At 38.7% G+C, this 25,620-nt stretch overlaps 1 protein-coding gene across 7 annotated transcripts in view; it reads left to right on the forward strand.

Annotated features, from left to right (window-relative positions):
- Positions 1-4,725: 4,725 nt before the first annotated feature.
- Positions 4,726-25,620, forward strand: part of LOC105939759 (protein turtle homolog B) — a 105,198-nt gene continuing 84,303 nt past the window's right edge. For 5 of the 7 annotated variants that reach the window (XM_036150324.1, XM_036150325.1, XM_036150328.1 and 2 more), the window contains exon 1: positions 4,726-5,079. In XM_036150324.1, the coding sequence (XP_036006217.1) occupies positions 5,016-5,079 (64 nt within the window). In that variant the 5' untranslated portion in view covers positions 4,726-5,015. The remainder of the gene's footprint in view (positions 5,080-25,620) is intronic. The other 2 variants (XM_036150326.1, XM_036150327.1) reach the window with 1 other exon arrangement.

Consider the following 25,620-nt stretch of genomic DNA (forward strand, 5'->3'; position numbering starts at 1 on the left):
CCCTTTGATCAGTGGCACTATTTTAGACATGATTAATCTATCCTTAGTAAATGGATATGTACCACAGGTTTTGAAAGTAGCTGTTATTAAACCTTTACTTAAGAAACCTTCTCTTGATCAAGATGAGTTAGTAAATTACAGACCTATATCTAATCTTCTTTTCTTATCTAAAATTCTTGAGAAAGTAGTTGCTAATCAACTTTGTGAACATTTACAAAGTAATGACCTACTTGAGGAGTTTCAGTCAGGCTTCAGAGCTCATCATAGCACTGAAACAGCTCTGGTGAAGGTCACTAATGATATTCTCATGGCCTCAGATAATGGACTTGTGTCTATACTTGTCCTGTTAGATCTCAGTGCTGCGTTTGATACAGTTGATCACAATATTCTCCTACAAAGACTTGAACATACTGTAGGGATTAAGGGGAAAGCATTAGGCTGGTTTAAATCTTATCTGTCAGACAGATTCCAATTTGTTCATGTTAATAATAAATCTTCCTCAAACTCTAGGGTCACCTGTGGAGTACCACAGGGTTCAATCCTTGGACCAATTCTCTTTACTATATATGCTTCCGATAGGCAAAATTATCAGACAGCATGGGATTAATTTCCACTGTTATGCTGATGATACTCAGCTATATTTATCCATAAATCCTGATGAATCCAATCAATTACTTCGACTGCAGTCATGTCTTGATGACATCAAAAGCTGGATGACTTTAAATTTCCTGCATCTAAATTCTGACAAGACCGAAGTTTTAATCTTTGGGCCAGAGTCCTCAAAAAATAAACTTCTTAACCAATCACTTAATCTGGGTGGCATTAACCTGGCCTCTGGTAATAAAGTAAAAAATCTTGGTGTTATTTTTGACCAAGACATGTCATTTAAATCCCATATTAAACAGGTTTCCAGAGTTTCCTTTTTTCACCTCCGGAATATCGCCAAAATTAGAAACATTCTGTCCAGGAGTGATGCTGAAAAACTGGTCCATGCATTTGTTACTTCAAGGCTGGACTATTGTAATTCTTTACTATCAGGAATTCCACAAAATGCAGTTCAAAGCCTTCAGCTGATCCAAAATGCTGCAGCAAGAGTTCTGATGAAAATCAACAAGAGGGATCATATTTCTCCAATTTTAGCTTCCCTTCATTGGCTTCCTGTTAAATCAAGAATAGAATTTAAAATTCTTCTTCTAACGTATAAAGCCCTTCATAATCAAACTCCATCATATATCAGAGCTCTGATTACCCCGTATGTTCCTAACAGAGCACTTCGCTCTCAGACCGCAGGTCTGCTGGTGGTTCCTAGAGTCTCTAAAAGTAGAATGGGAGGCAGATCCTTTAGCTATCAGGCTCCTCTCCTGTGGAACCAACTCCCAGTTTTGGTCCGTGAGGCAGACACCCTGTCTACTTTTAAGACTAGGCTTAAAACTTTTCTTTTTGACAAAAATTATAACTAGTGACTCATGTTACTCTCAGCTACCTTTATAGTTTTACTGCTATAGGCTTAGGTTACTGGAGTATATCAGGATCTAATTTTCTCACTATATTGAGTTCTACTGTTCTTCAATTATGCATTATGTGTTGTCATTTCTGCTTTAACTTTCTGTTCTCTCTCTTTTCTCTTCATAGTAGGTACACCTGGTCTGGCGTTCTGTTAACTGTGACATCATCCAGAGAAGACGGCTCACCCGCTACTACCATCTAATGTAGAACAGATTACTAGATCAATGTGTGCTTCTGTGCTTTTTGTCTCTCTTGTTGTGTCTCTGCTCTGTCTTCTGTAACCCCAGTCGGTCGAGGCAGATGACCGTTCATACTGAGCCCGGTTCTGCCGGAGGTTTTTTTTCCCGTTAATGGGTGGTTTTTCTTCCCACTGTCGCTTCATGCTTGCTCAGTATGAGGGATTGCAGCAAAGCCATGTACAATGCAGATGACTCTTCCTGTGGCTCTACGGTTCCCCAGGAGTGAATGCTGCTTGTCGGGACTTTGATGCAATCAACTGGTTTCCTTATATAGGACATTTTTGACCAATCTGTATAATCTGACCCAATCTGTATAATATGATTGAACTTGACTTTGTAAAGTGCCTTGAGATGACATGTTTCATGATTTGGCGCTATATAAATAAAATTGAATTGAATTGAATTGAATTGAAAACAGGTCAATTAAATATAAAGACCTGATCACATTGTTCTTTGTGTTTGGATTTTACCAAAGATCAGGAGGTTCAAGTGTCTCCTTTTCCCCCACACATGCATATTTCTGGTACAAGGATAATAATTTCATTTTGATCCGGATTTAATTGAACAAAAACTGGTCTGGGCACTTTAACAAACTATGGAGTTTATTTTTGGATAAAAAAGATGTGTAGATCTAAATGTCATCTGCAAAGCAGGGATAAAAGATGGATTTACAGGTTAACAGAACACGACCAAGGGGTAGCAAATGCAAGAAAAACAGCAGAGGATGAAGACAGAACCTTGAGGTGCAACAAAATGGACTAAGAGGGAGCTCCTGCACCTAGAAGTAGCTCCAAAAAGGATCTGTCAGATAGGTATGAAGAGAAGCACTCAAAGGCAGATACTGATACAGGAACCAAACACCTCAGCCTATCAAGCAGAATGTGATGGCCAAAACCTGAGGTAAGATCCAACAAGAGCTTATTAAATGACTAATGGATGCTTGTATTTAAGTCTTAATGGTTAACAAGTTCATCTCCCTAAGCTAAAACTTAACATATGATGAATAATACTGAACCTGACAGAGCTCAGATCTATGAAAGTGTTTCCTTATGATGCAGTTTTATCACAGGAACCCTGATCAGATGCCTGAACGACTCATTTTGATGAGATAGAGCAGAGACTCCGACTCAGACCCGATCAACCATTAACCGACCCATCTTTCTGCAGGAAACGTAAAATGCAACATAATAAAGAATAATAACAAGAAAATCAAACTGAAGCCAATTTTCAAATAATCTCACACTACCCCCCCCCCCCCCCCAAAAAAAAAAAGAAGGGCAACAATGTCTAAACAAATCACAAAAACTGCCAATGCAATATTTACAGGAAACAAAAACAAATATTAGTATTTTATTTTAAAGTGATTTATTCAATGAATTCCAAAGATTATATTACAAAACACACATACACACACAAAAATTACAAAGCCAATTAACTTAATATATAAACAAACAAATAAATCACTGAATAAATAACGTTGACTTTCCTTTCTTTTCATTTTTTGCCAAATTAATAATATTGTGCATTTGATATATTTGTATGTGCATTGTTGTGCTTTCAGTTATGTTATTACTTTTCAAAAGATGTGCTCGTGCTCCATGAAACATCCCTCACCTTTATTTTTGTGTTTGTCAAGAAATTTCTTTCTGAAGAAAAAAAATCTCCAAAACTAAACACGACTGTTTTTCTGTCAATTCTGTTATGTGAGATTCATGCATCTTCAAAGTATATTTTGTGAGAATGATAAAAAAATCTTAAATGTAGAAAAGCACTAATCTGAACGAAAGCATGGTAGCCTTCTGAACGTGCCTCTCCTACATTTAACTCACTGATGGAGCCAATAATGGAGACTGGATGGTTAAAGGTCGACGGGTTCACCAAATCTCGTCTGAAACTCTGCATATGATGGATTATACGGAGTCTGTCAGTTCTCAGATCTGAACATATTTTACTGCCATGCGATTTTATCACAGCAATAGCAAAAAAAAAAAAAAATAAATAATAATAATAATAATAATAATAATTCAGATCTCTGATTCTTTTAAAGCTCTTTGGATTTCCTTTGATTTCAGACGTGAAGATTATAGACTCCGAAAAACAAGATGGGAGGGGGTGGCAGACAGAAGCCGAGTCCAAGAAAAATAAATAAATAAATAAAAACAAGTTATGCTTGAAGACTGGCAAAAAAAATATACCCCTATACCTAAACCAGGAAAAAAAAAAAAAAAAAAAAAAAAGACAGATCACCGGCATGGTGATGTTTTAGTAGGACAGCGGCGGCGGGCAGCCTGAACGGTCCGCGTGAGATCTGAACCGCCAGAGGCGCATGGATCCACGGTGGCCAGGCGTGAAGAAAAGAAATCAGCGGCAGCCTCCTCCGCGCCACCGATGTCTGCGCAGTGGGGCCGTCGAGGAAAAAAAAAGAAAACAGGGGAAAAACCATATTGCATGTGTCGCCACACCCATCACACGCAGCCAGCCAGACTGGGCTGGGTAAAGCGCTTTTCTGTCGGGCGACATGACACTAGTGGAGGGCTGCGGATGAGTCACACACCTCCATCACCACCACCACCACCATCATCATCACCCTCATCATCAGCGCCAGCATCCTTCCACCTCCTCCTCCTCTTTTGCATCACCGATCCAGTGAAGCTGCAAAACTGCTAATGTTGAACTGCTGCTGATGCTGCTGCTGCTGATGATGATGATGGCGGTGCACGTGGGGCCACTTTAAGGAGCGGTATTTACAGATGTGCACGCTGGCAGTGCGCATGATACTGCGGCTCCCGCTTACACTACGGCACGCTCCAACTCACCTTGAATCGGAACGCTCCTCCGGGCTCGTCATGCGGGGAAGGGGAGGGTAGGGATGGGGGTGGGCAGCCAATACACGCCCCAAAGCCTCGATCGACAGCCAATCGGGTGGCCGCAGAGGCGGACCTGTGGCTTGCATTCTCACACTTGGTTTCACTATGCGCTCGTAAGAGAGGGAGAGAGAGAGAGAGAGAGAGAGAGGGGGGCAAAAAACGGCTCCGTGTCTACTACAAACGCGGCGGTGCAGGTGTTCTGTCTCTTCGGCGGAGGATGCGGACGGAAGGACGGGGGAGGGAAGAAGGGATGAAGGCAAAGCAGCAGCGCCGCGGGGAGAGAGAATAAGACGTGCGATGAAAAGGGGGCTTGCGCCGAGAGTCCGAGAGGTGCAAGGTCGAATATGAGCGATTGGTCGAACGGGGCACTTTTGCGTGGTAATAGCTGGTCGGCAATAGTACTATGATTTGGTATGTGGCCACTCTGATAGCAAGTGTATTCAGCACCAGAGGAACGGCCGCTCAAGGTGAGTTGAAGTGCAATATATCTCTCCCGAGCGCGTGGTGCCTGACATTCTTCTTTTTTTAAATTTATTTATTTATTTTGTATTTTTTTTTTTTATTCATTTATTCTCCTGCACGTCAGATCACGCGAGCCGCGGCGCAGTCTCGTTTGTCTCGCATTGAAGTTAAAACGGCTCGGTGCAATTCTCAAAGCGGCTGCATGTATGCACCATTATAGATCATAACAAAGCTCGCTTGACTGATATGGCCGTTTGGGTTAGGCCGGTGTGTGTGCGTGTTGTGTGTGTGTGTGTCTGTGTGTGTGTGTGCTTTGCGTTTGAGGCGCATTTGTGCAGCCTGGAGGATAACGGATCCGCCGCCGCTGAAGGGGAAATTGTGTGCATTTGTGTTATAGCCGAGCAGTCCCATTTGAGTTCTCCAGAGAGGGGTGTGACCAGGCTCGGGCCTCCAGATGGAAAAGTAGCTAAATAATGCATCACGTGTCGGATGAAATGCACTCTTGAATTTCATAGAGCTCGCTGCTGCCGCATGCACGGAACTGAAACGCAGGATTTCACGCTGAAAAAAGAGCAGGAGGAGGAGGAGGAAGAGGTGGTGTTGGTGGAGGAGGAGGAGGAGGAAGGGAAGGGGAGGGGAGGGGGGTCACGGTGCCGTGCGTGATGCACCGCTGCATGCTCGCCTCTGTGCTGATCTAAGAGCTTCAAGGAAATACTCGCATTCCTGCGCCCTGCCAAAAAAAAAAAAAAAAAACTGCACAGTGTCCATTTTGCTGAGATTTGCCTCTGATCTGCTCTGATGTTGACCCATGTACTTACTTAACCTTGCTCTTCCAGTCTCGCCCAGATGAGGGAGACATGTGCCAGTCTGTCGCCTGGTAACTGATCCCAATGACCTCCCACACCATACCCAGTCAGAACTGGTCTGCTCTCAGGTCTGGCTCCTCCTGGGAAGCCGGCCAGAGGAGTTGCTGTGAGGGTGTGAGGCTTGGGGGGGTAACAGAAAGTGTTTGATGTATAAACACAGAATCTATTTGCGGAAATGTTTTAATAGCAAAAATAATAAATAAATTATGTTAATTAGATGTAAGGAAATAGGCACAAAGAAGCTATCAGTCGCAGCGTTCTACAGTAGCTGGTAAAAATATTTCCATCTCTACAACTGTCTTAGAAACATTTTAAAGGGATTAAGATCTGAGCTTCGACTGGAGCATTTTAAAACTTGGATATGCGCTGATCCAAATCTAAGTTCAAGGCCATTGTCCTGCCGGGAGGTGAACCTCCACCTCGTTGTCAAGTCTTGTGCTGATTTTTTTTTATTTTATTTTTTTTTGCAGCTCTTCTTCCAAGATGTCCTTGTATTTTGCTCCATCCATCTTCCCATCAACTCTCCCCTGTCTCCCTGTCCCTGCTCAAGAAAAGCCTCCCCACAGCGCAATGCGTCCAACACCGTGTTTAACTGTGACAGTGGTGTTTTCAGTGTGACGCGTGCGTTTCCAACACACAAACGTTTTTTTTTACCACGCAGGCCAAAAACTTTCATTTTGGTTTCGTGCGACCAGAGCACCTTCTTATACCTATCGCTGTGCCCATTGAGTTGCTTGTGGCAAACTACAAACAGGACATCTCATGGCTTTGTTTCAACAGTGGCTTTCTGCTTACCACAAATAAGGATTAGTACACAACTAATACTTGTCCTGTGGTTGAATTCTCCTAGCTAGTCACCATGGGTGCTATCCTGATTAATGCTCTCCTTGCCCAGCCTGTCAGGTTTTGGTCGGTTTGCAATTGTTCAACACTTTTTACACTCTGGTGATGGGCTTACCAATGCTCGTTCCGTTGTGCAAAACCCGGGAAATGTCTTGAACCTCAATCTGTTTAAGCTTCTCTGCGACTTAACCCTGACCTGTCCTGGTATTTTCTGTGTTCTTCACGACGCTGTTATTCTACCAATGTTCTCAAAGAATATCTCTGAGGTTTGCACAGAAAATCGGGATTCACGATCAGATGAAATTGCTGTCACGTCGATTCTCAGGTACTGATAAGGGAACCTCCGAAGGTCTTAGGTGTATTGGATTTTATTTAGGGTAGTCACAGTAAAGGGGGCTAAAGGTGTTGGTCTTTCATATAAAGTACGACAATAAAATGTATAAGTTTGTGGCTGTCACATGTACAAAAGTCCATGAATACTTTCGGAATGCAATGTATTTCTATTAGGGGGATGCATAGTGGAGCAGTTGGTAGCAATGTTGTTTTGCAGCAAGAAGGTCCTGGGTTCTTTCTGCATGGAGTTGCCATGTTGGCTTCTCTCTGGGTACTCCGGCTTCCTCCCACAGTCTAAAAAAAAACTGTTAGATTAATTAATTAATAATCCCTTAGTTGTGAGTGTGTGTCTCTATGTTGCGCTGTGATGGACTGACGGCCTGTCCAGGGTGTACCCCACCTCTCGCCCAATGAGGGCTGGAGATAGGCACCAGCGGCCCTTCCATGACCCTGCACAGATAAGCGGCTTTAGACAGTGGATGGATGAATTTTTATAAACTTAAATGAGAGGAGTTCTGTGAGTTTTTTTTTTAGCATGAGGTTACACGGCAACAAAACGGTCACATTTGCTTCAAAATTATTTGGAAACGTTTTGCCATTTTTATGTATGACATAATGTTAGTGGAAAAGAAGGAAACAGAAATGAGTTCAGTGCAGTTAAATATAGAGTGTAAGTGAAAATAAATGGCACCAAGGTAAAAAAGTAAGGTAAAATTCTTACTTCTTACTTTGTGAGAAGTTTTAGGGAATACAGTAATCCGCACATTAGCTACGCTTACTATCCACTCGCTCTATTTTTAAAGTCCTTATTAAAGACATAACAGTTGGATTGATTTGTTTATCTCACTTTTGGCAAGGATGTTCTACCATTTGATCAGTTTCCCTTTAAATATAATTTGACAGTGAGTTTTCCTTTTAAATATATAACATTTCTTCTAGAATATTCCATGGTTTTGACTGTGTGAACAGATTTAATTGATCTCCATGTGTGGGGGATGCGGTTTAGATTTCCAGGTCTGAATTTGCTCCATAACAGGAAAAAAAAAAAAGCAAAGTTGGATCAGGGTGGCTCAGCTCAGTTGAAACTTGGCTCCATTCTCTGGAGTGGTATTTCGCTGGCTGTGCACTTTGCTCTGTGTCAGGCATAAACAAAGGATCAGGAGATCTACAAATAGATGTTCTTTCTCCTGAAAATACCATCTGAATCCGACTCAAATATTTAAGAAGTGTGATGTTTTCTTTGGTAGTATTATACTGGTGCAAAAACTTACACTAATAAATGGAAAGCCTATCATTTCTGTCACAACACTTTCCCCCTTGAAAACATGCATTAATAGAGATTTCTGCAATACAAATTAGGCCCTTAAAAATAAAAAATAATACAACATCATCAAGTTGAAATGTTGTGGTTCATTTAAAGATGCACTGGCTTTCACATGGCTGATACCGATTTCCGGTTTTTGCTGAGGCAGGACCCGTTTGTGATTTAGTCCATTTCCAGTTTTCTTTCATTAATTCAATGATAAAGTTATTAATTGAGTTTATTAAAACAAACAATGACTATGACAGAAAACATACATTTTAGACTTGTTTACAGAAAATGAATGGATTACTCAGTTTACCCCAGATGTGCACCAAGGCATATGTCCCTAACTTTTGTCTCTCGCTCTCTTAAAAAAAATACCTTTTTCTATTGTGTTGTATTCTATTCTACCCTTTCAAGACCACTGTGCTTTAAATTCAAGACATGCATAAATAAATAAATAACTTAAATTTAATATATTTTTTGAGTCAAGCAAGTTAAATAGAGGTTTGTCAACTTGTGACTTGAGAGTTTTTTTTACCCAGGTTACCTGACTTCATCTTCTTCTTACATTATACAGTACACTTAACAGTTACAGAGGACAATTTTAAGCAAGCTTTTTAATTCACCATTTTTAAGCTTAAAGCCCTTAAATATAATCTTGACAGTAAAGACTGAGCTGGATGTGGTTTTAACATTGGAGTTTTTCCAATTTTAAAGACCTAAACATTCAGTTTCAAGCCTGTTTAAGGGGTTGTTTTGCTAGTTTGGAGGAAAGCTGATACTATATGGTTAAGTACATCAGTATTAAATGGTTTGTTTACTGGTATGAAATGGAAATAAGTCGGGGCAAAATGGAGAAATGAACTGATAAGGGCATAAAAGATGGGTCTCGTTTAGACTGTGTAGATACCTGCTTTGTTATATAAAAAAAAAAATCCTTTCTGTTCCATGACACAGCTAGAAAATGTTCTACAATACTACCCACTGATGTCTTTTTGCACCGGAAAATACTCAGGAATCTGGGCTTTGTGGTTGTGCACCTCTGGGCTGGCCACAGAGAAGATTACAGACCTGAATCAGCATGTGTAAGGGACACACGGAATTGTGCAGCACGCCGCCTAACCAGCGATTCTGTTTTAACTCGGCTGATTTCCATTTGAAAGTACACGGCGACACTTTTAAACTGCTCACATTTAGGCAGTCCGAACAATCAAAGCGAGACAGCAGCCATGTGAGAAGACCATAGTTTTCGCGTCGTTATAGCTCGTCATCTTAAAAGCATCTTTTTGGAACTGTACGATTGAAAATATATTAGTATTTCTTTTCAAGATGGCAAAAGTAACATATACCACGCTTATTTACACCAATCCATCCAATGTCTTCGTTTTTGCAAAACCTGTATATATACAAATTTACATAAGAGTGAAATATATGCATTTCTGTTTTCCTTTTTATATACTTATACTTTATTCTCAATTAAATGTGATTCTGATTGTAAATTAACACAATACTCTCAAATAATTGTTTAAATGAAATGATGAAAGCTACATTCCATGTTAAAATCACTAATAAAGACACGTGCAAGCTGTTTCACCAGCTCTAACGCGAGCTATCTCAATATACAATGGTGTACTCCAACAAGCTCAGGTATGAGCAGCCACTTGCAGTAAATGCACATTCAAAGACTTTGTTTTATGCCAAGTGCCCGTCAGGGAAGCCACATATGCTAAGAGAGACCCAGGGTTAGTTCAACAAAGACAGCAGTGACTTGGCAGCAAATCAAGGTGAAGCAGTAGGGACGCTGATGGCAGTATAGAAGTAATTAAATGTCATTGGCAAGTAAAATATTTGAGGTATTATTTAATAGTCAGCCATCAATGTTAAACGGGTTCTTTAATTCAACAGCACAGTGAGATTTAATGTTATTTAAGCTCATGTTAACTTAGCTTTTCACTGGTTAGTATGCAGTTTTCATCTTAGGCAGTGTGTTTTTGTAGTTTGAAATGATCTGAGTCTTCCTTCTTTGTTACTCCTAAACATGTGTTGTGTTTTTATTTATTGTAGCCAGCCAGCTTTCTGCCAGAGTGTTCATATCAACCGCCGGCCATGTCTGAACGCTAACTCTTTGTGTCATGTTTGTTTTGGTTAGATCTACCTACAAAGGTCATATTCCGCTTCCCGCGTTTGTTTGAGTTCAAGTAGACTGGGACATATGTTTTTAGAAGACCAAAGATTGCTTTCTTGAGTTGCACTATAGTCCTATGGCACATATACTGTACGTGTCCCAAAAATGAACCCAACTTTCCAAGGGAACAAACTACAGTTTGATTAAACAGGGATGCAGTGAATGCAGCCTTAGTGTGTTTTCACACCTACAGTTTGTTTACTTGGGTCGAACGCAAGTTTTTGAGTTTGTTAACTTCTATATTTTTAGTGTGATTTGATTCCTTTCAGACAGAGAAAACTCCAAGTGAGCCAAAACTGCACTACAAACTACATGCGATCGTTTAGTCGGTTTACTGGTCAGATGTGTCCAAGCTAGTAGAAAGTGCAGAGAAATTATGTCATTTGTGGGTTTCTGGTTACTATTTTAGGCTAAATATTCTGAGAAGTATTCTGAAGGGTTTTGGGAACCCATCTTGAAATTTTTGTAAGGCTTTATTCTTACGGAAGAAAAATAAAAAAATGCAACCCAAACCTGGTTACAGGAAGAAATTTAAGCTTGAGGCGATCACCTGGTAACTTTGTCGGACCAAAAATTGGACACATATATTGCATTCCATTTTCCTCAGAACGTAAAAATAGGAGCTGGAAATGGGGGAAATCTGTCTAATCAGCGTTCCAGTTAACACAGTCAGGACTCCAAAAAACAAACAAAAAAAAAAATGAAAAAAGGTCAGGATTCCAGTATGGTGGTCTGGAAAGCTTTGTTCATAGGACCTCTTACAAACATCCTTTAAAGCTGTACTTTCTACATGCAAACACCACTTTTAATTTGTTCAGTTCAGAGTTGCAGCTGCTACAGTAACATTGAATTTAGACACACTCTCTCACTACTGTGTCTTGAACATGTTTTCATCACAGGTTGCTGTGGTTGATTCGAGGAGCTGCCATATTGGATCTGACAATTGGGCTTGAAAATCCTCTCAGACTGTCCAAGGGGAAAGTCCGACTATAGGGGTCTTTACAGTTGATTTTTTTTTTTTTATCAGGAGCCAAGATTTCCGAGTTCCGACTGCGAATGGAACTGAACAATATTCACACCATAAACGATGTTTGGATTTGTACTGAGAACACCTCCTCTAAACGGTCTTGGTATGCTTGTTTTGGTCTGCACCCTAATATGATTGCTGTGTTCACATGTACACAAATGAACCGCACCAAAGTTCGTTTTAAACGTGTTCATATTTCTATGTGTGTACCCCCAGTAATACTCTAACATCATGGCCGCTCTCTACGCTCATTTAAACTTCTCCAAGCAGCTTATCACTATAAACACCCTCTAAGGATGACTCAAATTCAGGGTTTAGCTTAAACATTTATTCTAATATGGCAGAGAAGTAATCACAAGGTTACAACGCTGGACTCTCACAACAAAACAACCCGGGCGACGTCCCAGAGATTTCATACAAATATTGCTTTTTTCTAAGCTTAGATTCAGCCCTCCAAGTGCGTGGTCTCCTCACATGATGTCTAAAGAAGGAATGTGCATCATGGAGACGTTTCTGTTTTCCAGCGTGTGTTATTTTGTGGGTGTCTTGAGCTGACTAAGTGGATGCACGTCTCTAAATCACAGGGAGAGCTGTTAAGAACTCCACACAGCCTATATCTAGCTATAATTTTGTTTTAGCAAAAGATTACACAAATTAAACAAATCATAACAAATGCACTAAACGCCTCAGGAGTGATAACGCCCTTAGAGTAAATAGAGAACCAAAAGGTGCTAGAAATGTAACATATACCTGCAGCTATAGGGCTGAACAATTAATCGCATTTTCAATATAATCGCGATTTAAAAAACCCAATTTCCAAATCGCAGAGTCTGCAATTTTTGGCTATGTAACAATTAGGGAATTAGACACGTCCATTAGGTGTTGGTAAAATGTTTAAAGTGGGTTTGCCTCCACATGGAAGGGAAGACAGTTGCAGCAGTGAGATAATCTAATTTTATTACTTGTTTTAAAGTTTATATAATCATACATAGCATTAAGTACAGGTCAATCAGTTTAATACATAGACTTGCTTGTTGGTTGGACTTTATGTTCAACAAGGATTGATGTCCAATTAAATTAAAAGCTGTTCTCTTGAATAATATTCAGATTAATAGAAACATTAAAAGTTCTTGTTTTAAATAGTCCTTGTTTACAAACATCTTTATTTAGAGGTCATTTTTGTTGCTTGTGGTTAACGTAGAGAAAAGTCAAAATTGCAATTTTGGTTGAAATATATCGTAGGCAGAACGCAATAATTTCTGCTCTGAGTTTAGATGCTGTGGGTCTTTTAGCAACTAATCTGCACAGGGAGGAAACAAATTGATTTGTTGTTTGTATATATTTAAAAAGACATGATAAATTAAACTGGAAAAAAAATCACATTAAATCACAATATTAAGAAAAAAAATCGCAATTAGATTATTTTCCAAAATCGTTCAGCCCTACCTGCAGCATCCCATTAGAGCCAAGGTATAATCTGATGCTGACGCTCTTTGAGAGTTACATTTTTTTGTTTTTGTTTTATGAGAAATTGTTAGAAGAATTCCCAACTTGTTTGATGACTGCTGAAGCTTTTAAAGTGTTAATGATACCCAAAGGACAGATTTATTGTTTGCAAACCTTTACCGGTTTGCTTCTTTTGATGTTGTTTTACTCTTTCAGATAAATATACAGAAACGTATACATATACTGTACTTATATTTTTGAAGCTAATCAGAAGTGCTGCTGAAATTTCTTTTTAAAATATGAAATTTCTTTTTTACCACGGCGTAGTTTGGAACCACAAAGCTGAAGGTTTAATATTTTGGTTTTGGTATATTTGAAGCTTTAATTTTTGTTTTGACATTTTTCTTGTGTGAATTTTTTTTAATCTTATTTTATGTTTTCTTTCAGTTGTCATTGACAGTTTTTCAAACTTGTTTCCTTGAAAATGTTGACTCACCCTTTTCTATTTTCAAGGCTAAAACAACTTGTTTACTCGGCCCTTTGTTGCTTTGTTTTGTTGATGTCTTTTTTCTAATTTAAAGGTAGCATTCACCGAGCACCTGAAGTCATTGTCAGACTTTTGAAACACGTTGATTGAAATCTTTGAAAGGCACAGTTGTCAGGGACAGAGTCAAGGATTTTGACAGTTTCTAAATGCTGGAGTGTAATTCTTTGCCAAACATTTACTTGTCTTTATTTGTTTTTGCACTCATCTGAAAGTTTTTTTTTTTTTTTTTTTTAACAAACACTGAAAGCAGGGCTGCACAAGTCAGCATGTGAGATTTCACAGTGTCATAAGTTTGAAAAGAAACACAGAAGTTGAGCCGTAGCTTGGCATTAAGCAGTAATTGTATTGTTTTGAAGTCCAGGCCTATGCACAACACATATTGTCTAAATTTGTCACCATATAAATAGGTGATTTTCACAATCCCAATAGAGGGTTTTTTATTAATATTAATTAATATATATCAAAACAACAAACTATAATTTATTTTTTTTTTTTTTACATTAATGGGTTAAACCCATGTAGCAGGTCACTATTTGTAATGTAACCTACATTGCACATGTAGATATTTTATTGGCTAAATGGTTATAATATGTTTTATTCATTGCTTGTGTGGCCTTTATGATTTTTTTTTTATTCTGTTCTAATTCTGAAACTGATGTCATGAATCATGCTATTTACAAATCAATTGAAAACAAAAATGTAGAACATTTTCTCCATCCATTTATTTGAAACAGAGAAGCAAAACATTATTTCTTCTGCTGCAAAACTAATCTAACTTGTTGATTATTTAGACTTATAATGTGATTAGAAATGTAAACACCTTCCAAAGGGGTAAACATTTATTTGATGTAACATTGGTTCCCCTTTTCCTCGTAGAAGTACATCTTCTAAAATCCATTAATTAATATTTTCTACCTAAAAAGAATCAGATTGAATTCAATTAGATCAACTCGGGACAGGTTTCAATATATTCAAACTAACACATTCAAATATTTAAACATGATATATATTTATTTCAAAACTTTGTTTAGTTCATCCCTGAAAATGACAAATAGGACAGTCATATGTGTGTTTTGAAATGCTTTTATGTTTTGCAAATGTTTTTTCTACTCTGTAGCAGACGTAAACCCCAGCTTTTCCTCTCAAACGTATGCTATTTCCCCCCCTCTATGCTTTATTTTATCACGATCGTGAGAGTAAAGCTTAGTAATGAGCTTAGGAGAAAGGCTGTGCTCAAGCTGTGGATGGCAGACTCTCAGTGCTGGGTATGTGCCAGCTCTCTCTGGCAATGCCCCCCCCCCCCCCCCCCCCCCCCCCCCCCCCGCCCTCCTCTTCCTCAGCCAGTCCGGTCCCGGCGGAGTCCTCTTTGCAAACAAAGCCTGCAGCATTCTGGGAAAGCCACATTTTCAGATCATGTGGTTCTGGTTTGACGGACTAACTCAAAATCCTCTTGAATCTGAGCACACGTAGCTGGTCACTATTTGTGATGTGTCCTACTTTGTAGATATTTTGGTGGACAAAAGGTTATAGTATGTTTGATGATTTTTTTTGTGAGGCCTTTTAGTTTGTTTTTATCATGTTCTAATTCTGAAACTGGTTTCTCGATATTTATATAAAAAAAATTGAAAACTAAAATTTTATACATTATCTCCGTATATTTATTTAAAACAGAAAAAAATAGAACAAAAATAATTTATCTTGTTCATTATTTACGCTTATAATGTGATTAGAAATATAAACACCTGCAAAATGAAGCAGTTTTACAAGGCAACATCCTTACTGTGCAACTAATGATGTCTTTTTATTCCTAGTTTTGAAACAGTGTTAACATGGGATGGAGGGTTGTGTGTCCTCTCCTTAAGTGTCCACTAAACAGCTGATCGTTTTCCTGGTGAAAAAAATATATTTTCAAGTAACCAAAGTTCTCCTTCTTTTATGTGAAGGAAAAGTGTAGTTGTCTTTTTTCAGCCAGTTGACTGGCAGTGCCCAGCAACAGGTGGGGGAGGGAAAGCATTCCATTATTCTTTGCTCAGGAGACTCAAGGCAGCTTCTCCAGCATCTTATTAAAAAGACTTTAAACGGTAGGGAGGGTATATTTTGACACCATTAAAACCTCCATACACCTTGGCACAGACATGTCTAAGTCTGATACAAACAACCAAACACGTCTTGATGTTTGTTCTCACTCTTTTTTTTTATTATTGTATTCAGTTTTTTACATAAGGCCTGTAAAAATTCAATTCAGATTGTTTGACATTTAGCTAAATCTTTTAAACGTTACAAGTGCAGTTACAGTCCCGGCATTTTCTCTGCCATGCTATAAAACTGTAAATATCTTCATTTTGGTGAAGGACCCATGCCTAACTTTTCATACCCCATGTCAGATAGAGGTTTAAAGTGCCTTTTTGATTTTACTAACATGTTTCTATGGAATAGAATTAGTTATAATATTTTGTAGCCACAGTCATCACTTGAATCTGATAGAGAAGTTGTTGAGGGAGCTCAAGATTAGGGTTTTATGGTTTTGGCAAAACCTCAAAGACTTGGAGCAAATCAAGATACCAATGGAAACATGAACAAAAACAGCTTGGTTATTAGAAGAAGGGTTGCTGTAATTCCAATCAAGGTTTTTCCATTGATTATTGAGACTAGTACCAATAATTTTGGCATGCCATGTTTTGATAAAATGTAAATAAACTCAAAATAAATCATTTTTTTCTAAACTAATACTCCTTTTACAATTTTATTATGTTTTGAGGGTTGTCTATTTCATATCATGTCAGAAAAATTACCCAGAAACGTTTTGGTTGAATGAAAATAATTTTACAGTAGATATTTTTATCAACCTATCATGGTGCAGGCATCATGATCTATTCTATTGTATGCAATCGGGCAAGTGGTGTTACTAGTAACACAACCTGCACTGCTTCTCTTTGCATCATTTTACAGACTTTTCTCACAAGCAACGGTTCATAGTTTTTGAATGTAGTTTTCGTTTTAAATAAGTGAACATTAGCCCAGCATTTTGCATCTGCTTCTTTTTTTCCTTTCCAACAAACTTGTACCAAACTGTAAGCCCTAAAGCTGAGATTTGTTCTGTGGTTTATGTTGACTGTACCTAGATAGCAGTAAAACTGTGGCTCACAAAGTGTACGCACCCTTGGAGAAATGCAATGGCTTTGAATAGAGAAGAATACAGTTATCCTTGTGATGACCCTCAGTGGCAAAATTCAGGTGTACCATCATAAATGCGACAGGCAAAATGGAAGCATGAAGATTAACACAAATGTGAAAATACGGTAAGGCAAAAATATCCAGCAAAAAGAAAAACAAGTTGCTCCACGCAGTTCTGAAAACAGCATATTCGGTTTAAAAGAAATGTGCAGCTGAGTAGGATAATTTTAACCATATACAAAATGTGCATGTAAAATTGTGATATGAAATAAATAATTCAATTAAACCTTGATAAATCATAACCATTTTTCTATGCAATACAATTAATTTATAATCCTCTTTCAAGTGAAAAATGGACAAGTGAATAGGATGTGAATATCGTACTTGCATAAACGTGGACACCCTTAGCTTTGCTGGTGTACGTTTTGTTCTGTGGATGTCTGTGCTGTGGTCCTTCCAGGGACTGACATTTGGTAGAAACTTCTCTACTATTTAGTATGGACATTAACTGCAAGGGGACCCGGCATCATAGTTCATACTAAACCAACTTGTCCCAGTGCGGGAAGAAAAATCCATGTACATCCCTTATCTCTTCGTATATAACTGCTGCATCCTGGCTGGACTCCAATGCCAACCATTTTGTTGCATAACTTTTATATACTACAGTCTACAAAGGTCTTAAACCATCCCTAATTTCTTTGCAATTTGTTTCCTGTTTGAGCTAATTCTGTGTTTAATGATCTTTTAATCTATCCTTTCCATTGGTCTTTCATACGTCTGGGGGACGGGGGGTTATTTGCCTCATTTTCCACTCATTTAGGCCATTAGGGTGTACAGGTACATTTAAAAAAATGGATGCAGAGAAAAGGTTCAATATTGTTTTCATTTTTTTCAGAAGGTGAAACTTATAAATTACTTATTACATACAGAGTGACATATTTCAAGCCTTTTTTTGTAATTTTGATGACTATGGCTTACAGATAATTAAAAAATACATTTATCTCTGAAACTTAGAATGTTACATAATATCAATTAAAGAGGATATTTTGAACAGGAATATCAGGCTTCTGAGAAGTATGTTCATTTCCATGAATTAAATACTATTTTTGGCCCCTTTTGCCTGAATTACTGCATCAATGCAGCATGGCATGGAGGCAATCAGCCTGCGGTTCTGCTGAGGTGTAATGCAAGCTAAGGTTGTGTTGATAACCTTCAGCTCATCTGTATTGTTGAGTCTGGTATGTCTCATCTTCCTCTTGACAATACTCAATAGTTTCTCTAAGGGGTTCAAGTCAAAGTTTGCCGGCCAATCAAGCACAGGGGCGCCATGTCAAGCGAACCAGCTGTCTGTACCTTGGGCACTCTGGGCAGGTCCAAGTCTGCTTAAAATTAAAGCAGCATCTCCATACAGCTTGTCAACAGAAGGGAGCAGAAGGTGCTCTAGAACTGCCTGGCAGATGGCTGCATTGACTGTGGGCTTGAGAAATCACAGTGGATCAACATTAGCAGATGACATGATACCCGAAACCATCACTGACTGTGGAAACATCACACTTGACTTCAAGCAACGTGGATTCTCTGCCTCCCCACTCTTTCTCCAGACTCTGCAACCTTGATTTCCAGAGGAAATCCAAAGGAATTTGTCTGTGTGTGGTGCCTCTTGATGCACAGACTCAGTCCACTCTTTTTGAGGCTTCTCCACATTAATGAATTGATTTTTCTTGAAAATCATCTTAAGACTGCTCTGTTAGTGGTGCACCTTTTTATACCAGGCTTTTTCCTTCCGCTCAACTTTTTATGATCACACTTGGATATAGCACTCTATGACGAACCAGCTTCTTAAGCAATGACCTTTTTTGTTTTACCCTCCTTGTGGAGGATGTAAATGACCGACTTCTGGACGTCTGTCAAGCCTATCCTCATGATTGTGTAGCCTACTGACCCAGACCAAGGGACTATTTAGAGTCTCAGGAAACATTTGCAGTTGTTTTGAGTTAATTAGCTGATTAGGGTGTTACACAATGAGCTTACAATATTTAACTTTTTGCAATATTGAAAATTTCTGAGAGGATTTTTGGCTTTCATTATCTGTAAGTATAATCATTGCAAAGAAATGAAGGCTTGAAGTATTTCAATCTACGTTTACTGACTATAGAATACACAAGTTTTACTTTCTGAAATGAGTGACAGAAAGTACTGAATTCTTACCGTAATCTAAATTCTCTAAAAGTATGCCAACTGTTTAATATCCTGCATTTCCTGGGCCAAAGGCAGGCTGAGAGCTTAAAACAGAGAATAACTAATATTCTCCACTCAGTTAGCTGTCCTGGTATCTGCTGAACTTGTTTCTTGCTGTTGCTATCTGACTTTGGTTCACAGATGTCTTGTCATGTCGGAGAAAAATAGTTTTCTTATCAATAGGTTCTTGCCTCTCTATACTTCCCCTGACTTTATTTTTAAACTGATAGGAACATTTGCTGAGTTGTCTTCACTCTTTAACAGCATTTGCACTGAAGAGAGTCGCTGTTGGTGCAACCTGGTAGCACTTACTTATGGTAGATTTGAAAAAAGATTTTATGTTTTGTTTTTTAGTTTCTGAGTGGCCTTTCACTTGTCAGGGCCGAGTAACTTAATGATTGGTCATTTCCGGTATTCAGGCTCAATGCTGGATCTAATACTGTTTCTTAAAGATGTGCATTTCTGAAATGTTTCATCTTTTAAAGGTGTTGGTATGGTAAGGTTACAGGAATGGCCTGAAACATTAAAATTCAGCCGAAGTCTGAAGAAGTCTAAGCCCGAAAAACTATAGATCATTACCTCTTTAAAGGCTTGCAAGAAATTCGAAAGAAATAAAAGCAATTGTGTAAATTTTTTGTGCAATACTTAATATGGGACAACTATTATTATCTGAATGTCTGAGCAGCTGATGAGGAAGCTCTGTGCTGCGTTGACTTTTCCACATGGTTGTATATGACTCACTGATGCTGAATAAATAGACTCATAAGAAGCCATAATTAGAGGAGCCACGCGAAAGCACCAATCACTGTTGTCGCAGCAGTATACCTCTTTGTATAATTACTATAAAACACCTAAGCTGAAGTTTTTATAACTCATCTAAACATCGCTTTGAGACACAATAAAAAAATATCCGAATCACGGCTGGGAATGAGGAATTTCTGCGCCTCACAGCGGTGCAGCGTCCACTGATGTCTTCTGTGCCCTTTGGCGAGCCAAGTTCATTTCACACATCCCCCAGTTTTTTGTTTTTGTTTTTTTTGCGCTCCCTTTTCTGCACATTTAGTTGGGTGTCAGCACATCGAGCGCACTTCCCCGACTGAGGCTCTGCCAATAAAGGGAGCTTAATAGTGAAAACCATTAGATCTACGACGGGTTGTTCCCGCACCAAAGTAGACACAACAGACGGTGTCTCAGACTTGACCGGAAAATGGGTAGAAATAAATGAGAAAATAATAAAAAGTGGTTCTCAGTTAGGTTAATATAAAATATCTAGTTTAGTGTAGCATCAATGAGGACGCAGGGAGTGTTTGGGAAAGAGGCCCAAACAGAAAAGAAAAAAAAAAAATACAGATTACAATCAATGTTGGGAGGACATAGTATAATAAAAGGGGTCTACATTTGGATCTAAACAAGTTTTGTCAGGACCTTTTGCACCAAGTCCTGAGGAGCCATCTTTGCAATTAAAAATGCAAAATCACTTTACTGGAAATTCATTTCTTTGTACCTATTCATCAGTAAATTAAACATGTGATAGAGGATCTCAGAGGTTTGCCTTTTAAAGACAACAAAAAGGTCTGTTTACAGCAACAGCAACGAGAGCTTACTTTTTAAAAACCCTTGCTGTAATAATTAGCCAAATTTAATGAATGCATGTCCAGGTCTGTCTTGAGTAAAAAGTCGCTGGATGTTTGTGGCCCTGCTTACTTATTCAAGTGAAAGCAACAACAAACAAACAACAACAACAAAAAACAAACATTACTAATAATAGAAAAAATTGTTTTTATTGTACCTGACATTTTCCATTTTAGAAGATATACCTTTGTCATTTAAGGATTACAAAAAGGTGTCCCTTTCCTGGAGCGACCTGAACCGTGGTCAGGCCTACACCATTAAACCAAGAGCCACAAATGGCCCTTGGGCCACTTTTTTAGATGAAACTACAATACGAATTTTGGATTTGGAATTGGTGTTCGTTCAGTTTTCATCAAGGCAGCATTAACGTGAATATTTGAGTTGTAAATGTGAATATTTAGAAATAAATCAGATAGCCGATTTATATATTCTTACATATTATTATGTACTCTGTATAGCAAAGAATGTACTCTTGGGAGGAGAGGGGTTTCTTTCTAATATCTTAGTACAGTCCTATCCTCTTAAAATGACAGCATAAAAAGCATAAAAAGTGTACATTGATTTTACTTGATGGGTTAGCTAAACGGCTTCTGGCTTTAATTTATTTCACCTTTATTTTACCAGTAAGTCCCTTGAGATAAAATCTCCACGTCAAGGGAGACCTGACCGACAGCGACATCAATCCAGTACGCCTGATAATGATATAGAATAAAGCAAACCTCATAATCATAATAGCTACATTCTTTAGTTCTAAGAAGGTTTATATTTACCCAGGAGAATGAAATGCTGCGTCTTACAATTTCTTCTGGGGGGGGGGGGGGGGGGCTGTGGCTGAAAAATCCAAACTCCCAAATTCTTTGTGGATTCTGAGGGCTTTGAAAAGAAGCAGATGTAATGAACAGGAGCTTTTACCCAGTTGCTATTGGAGAGAGGAGGCAACATAGATAAGGAGGTAGTTTTCCCAGCAACGCCTTATAAATGAATGTAAGCCCGCGCCGTTTCCTCCTTACACCCAGGGGAGGCCATGCTCGCAAGGCATAAAGATCACTGTGATGTGAGCCCATACCAGATCAGATAGCAGTTTATCGTTTAAAAGTTGCCGTAATTGCATCTGCGCACAACAGAAGGCTTTTCCACATGTTAGTTTTAAATTTAGTCTATCCAGCTTCACGGAGAGCGTATTCTCTGCAAGATAAAGGAAAGCAAACTAGTGTGAGAAAGTGATGATTACCCACGAGTGATTGCATGACAGGAAGTGGATTTTTTAAAAGACTGAAAAGATGCGAAAAGTGAGAAGTAAACGGTCACACTTCCCCTGCAGTTATTGCCGATAGATCAATGTTTCTTTTTATTTTACAGACCCAGATTAGCATACATACATGCTTAAAGCTTACAGGACTGCACACAAACACACACACACTCCGTCCATCCTCTGATGTGACCTTCAGCATATGCGGGCTGGCATTCAATTACCGCCCTGTCAGTGGCCCATCCAGCCCAGTGGCTGCACGTCCTTGAGATCCTGTCTGCGGCCTCTGTCCAGTCTATATTCCATTACATCCTCGACATCAGGAGCTCTGTCCGGCATAGGGCTGCACTCACATCCTCATCGCCACAAAACACGGCCGACATGCAACAAATCACGAGCATGTTCATAATTTCGATGTATTCTCTATACAATCTGTGGTTGCACCGAGCGAACGAAGTTTTAAGCTCATGCCTCGAATTATAGACAGGCTTGAGCTAAATATTAGATTTTTTGTCTCACCCTGTGTAATATTGTTCGGATGGCGGAAAAGAGGTTTAGGGTGCTTGGATCAGAAAATCTAACATCGGCTCATCTATAATTGCCTCGCTGAGCTTCCTGGGTTTTCATATATGTTCTGGTATTGGAAGTTATTTTAGTCTGGAACACTGCACAGTTCGCCAGTGCCTGATTACTACACTGCAGTGAGAGGTTTGTTTACTGTACAAGTTTACAATCGGCAATCAAAGCACAGCGTAGCAGGGAAGCGTGCCATTTGAGCAAAGAGAAGTTTAAGGCCGTTTTTAGCCTTCTGATTGTTGAAAAAACACAGACCGGTCACTCCCCCGACGCTCATTACTGCACAGATGACGGAACACAAATATACTTTATCTCATATTCAAATTATCTCATCATTTAGGTCAATAAGACTTTACCCTCTCCTAGTTACTCTTCTGAAAATCCGTAAATGAATCGTTACAAAGTGACTCCACCTCAGTAGTTTACCTCCACCATAACGTCATTGGCTGCTCCTTCATTCATATCAACCGTACAGTTGAACATTTTAGGCATGACTATGTGGGACACCAGAAGTGAGTTTGTGCGTCTATTTATATTCGCTGGACAGATGTGATTCAGGTGACTGAGCAGAAAGATCAGGGTGAAGTCTGAGATGTTTTATTCACAAACATGTTGGGAAAACAGCAGAGACGCTTTCATTCCTGTATTACGTCCTTACTTGCAGTCTTTGGTTTTTATTAGGACTTGCACCTTACCTGTTTAAAGCTTGGCCACAGAAGTGACATTTTGGTGTACATTTAAATGGAACTTTTGCATTAATATGTTAAAATCTGGCCTAAAAATAAATACAGAAATGTGGACATTTTGAGTCTGGAAAGGTACAGAGTTTTGAAATAAAAATGCAGAGGTACCAAATGTTCCCTCCAAGCAGAATAACAAAAAAATAGTCTTGAACTACGACCATAAATGTCTTTGTTTAGGTTGAATTTGGAAAGGACTTACCACTGTGGGAAAACAGTAAGAAACTATGACTGCATGTGTGTTTTCTGACAAGTTTGGACATAATGATATTTTACATTAACGCTGACCAATTCAAATAATATAAAGAATGGCTAATTTTAAAACCGTTCAACTATTTTATAAAATGTAATGAAGAATTTAATCCTGTAGAGGGACAAATTAGGATTCCCTTCCACTTAAAATGTCTGAATTACACACAGGAGTATCACCATAGGACTGCATTACAGCAATGTTTAAATATGCATCCAGACCCAAAACCTTTTGGTAGATCGTCGGGTTGTAACACTACATCGATCCTCATCAATATATCGATTAAATGATTCACAATCCAATTGCATCGATGCCAAATGAAAATATTGTAATTTTCAAGATTTGCCTGTATGGCATGAGACTATAGTGAACAGGTGATCTATTATTATTATTTTATAATTAGAAGAATTCTGTTTTTGATTTAAATACATGTAAGAGCTCAGAAATAAAATGGTCTAATCATATTTGGGGTTCTTTTGTGAGTGGATATCAGTGTAAATAATAGCGTTAGATGGGCAGACGATATCACATCATATCGATCGCAGATTTGTGAATTGAATTTAATGGAAATCATGGCGTGACAGACTTTGTAATATCAGCAAATATCGTGTCATAATCCAAACTAATCAATATAACATTGAATTGTGTTAAGCTGGTGATTTACACCACTAGTAGATCATTTATTGTTCGGACAGAACCAAACAGAACCTTTAGACCACAAATATGATAGATATCATCTTATCCAAAGGGATGTATGGTCACGACAGCGTCACAATCCGGGGGTTACATTTCTTTCAGTGAAAAAGTAAAAATATGATCAGTAAAAACTTTTATTCAGTGTTAACTTGTGAGCTTTAGGTGACAGCTGAAGCTCAGCAATACTTAATTTTTCAGACTGACTGCACCAAGGAAACATCAGGGCTGTAAACGTCCTTTTTACATCACGAAAACTGGACATTTTAACAGGGTGTTGTAGCCTTCTGAGAGCTGCTGTACATTTAATCGAGAGAAAGGATGAGGAGGAGGAGAATGAGGAGGCGAAACAGGACTCAAACCGTAGGGTTTTAGACACAATTACCCAGCATATACGACATGGTATATATAGAGGTGCACGGGTCTCTGTACAGAAATCCCCTCACCTGTATCCTCTCATGCCAAAAAAATAAACTGATCCGTCCCAAATGTGTTTTTTTTTTTAACGCTGAGGCTGAAACTAATAGGTGAAGTGCAGACATCTTTCATAATATATTACCCATTGCAGTAGCACTGCAGGTATTTACAACATTTTGTTGCGCTATTGTCACCATTTTACCTACCAGGCCGTCGAGACACCTTAAAAGCCATGTGAGTCAAAACCAAAGGTCTACCTGAATGCTTAATGTGACAAAAGAAGGTTTTTTTGTTGTTGTTTTTTTTTAAATCCTTTCCTGCATGCTTTGCTTTTTGGTCGAGACTGAGCCAAAGTGCTTTTCTAAAGACAGAGGCAAAACAAGTTACATTATTAAACTGAAATTTCCTCTCTTTGCTGGACGAAGCACATTGCTCTGCTGTCTGACAGGCCCTTTGCTACGCCTAAGACATTTTATAGCTGAAACAATTAATTGAGGAAATAATTAGCCAATTGCTCGATAAAGTAAACAATCCATACTTGAAGCCCAATCACTCACTCTGACGGACTCATTACAGCACTGACTGTTTAACTGCTGCCCAAACAGCAAGGTCTTATTACCTCTGTGTGTTTCACTTTTGTACCTGAGCCTTTTTGCAATACAGTAGATTTATCTCCCACTGACTGAATTGTTACCTTTTTCTAATTTATGATCAAAGCTGCGGTAAATCCAGTGAAGCCTGCAGTGATATGCGTAAGAATATTGATCTGCGGGATTTGATAGTTGTCTGATTTATGCAGATCTTACTTAACAGAAATCTACCATAGTGTATATGGAAAGCGTATTTATGAGTCTGCAACTTTGGTTCGGTTTAGTGACAGTGCCAAAAAAGTAAAAAAAAATAATCAAAGATTCAGCCATCTCTTAGATGTTTTGATCTCTTTATATCTTCATTGCTGTTTAATTGTAGGATCTTAAACACATTAATTTATATTCTGTATTTGCTCTCACAACCCCCCCTTGGG

The sequence above is a fragment of the Fundulus heteroclitus genome, chromosome 18 (genome assembly GCF_011125445.2).
Source record: "Fundulus heteroclitus isolate FHET01 chromosome 18, MU-UCD_Fhet_4.1, whole genome shotgun sequence".
NCBI lineage: Eukaryota > Metazoa > Chordata > Actinopteri > Cyprinodontiformes > Fundulidae > Fundulus > Fundulus heteroclitus.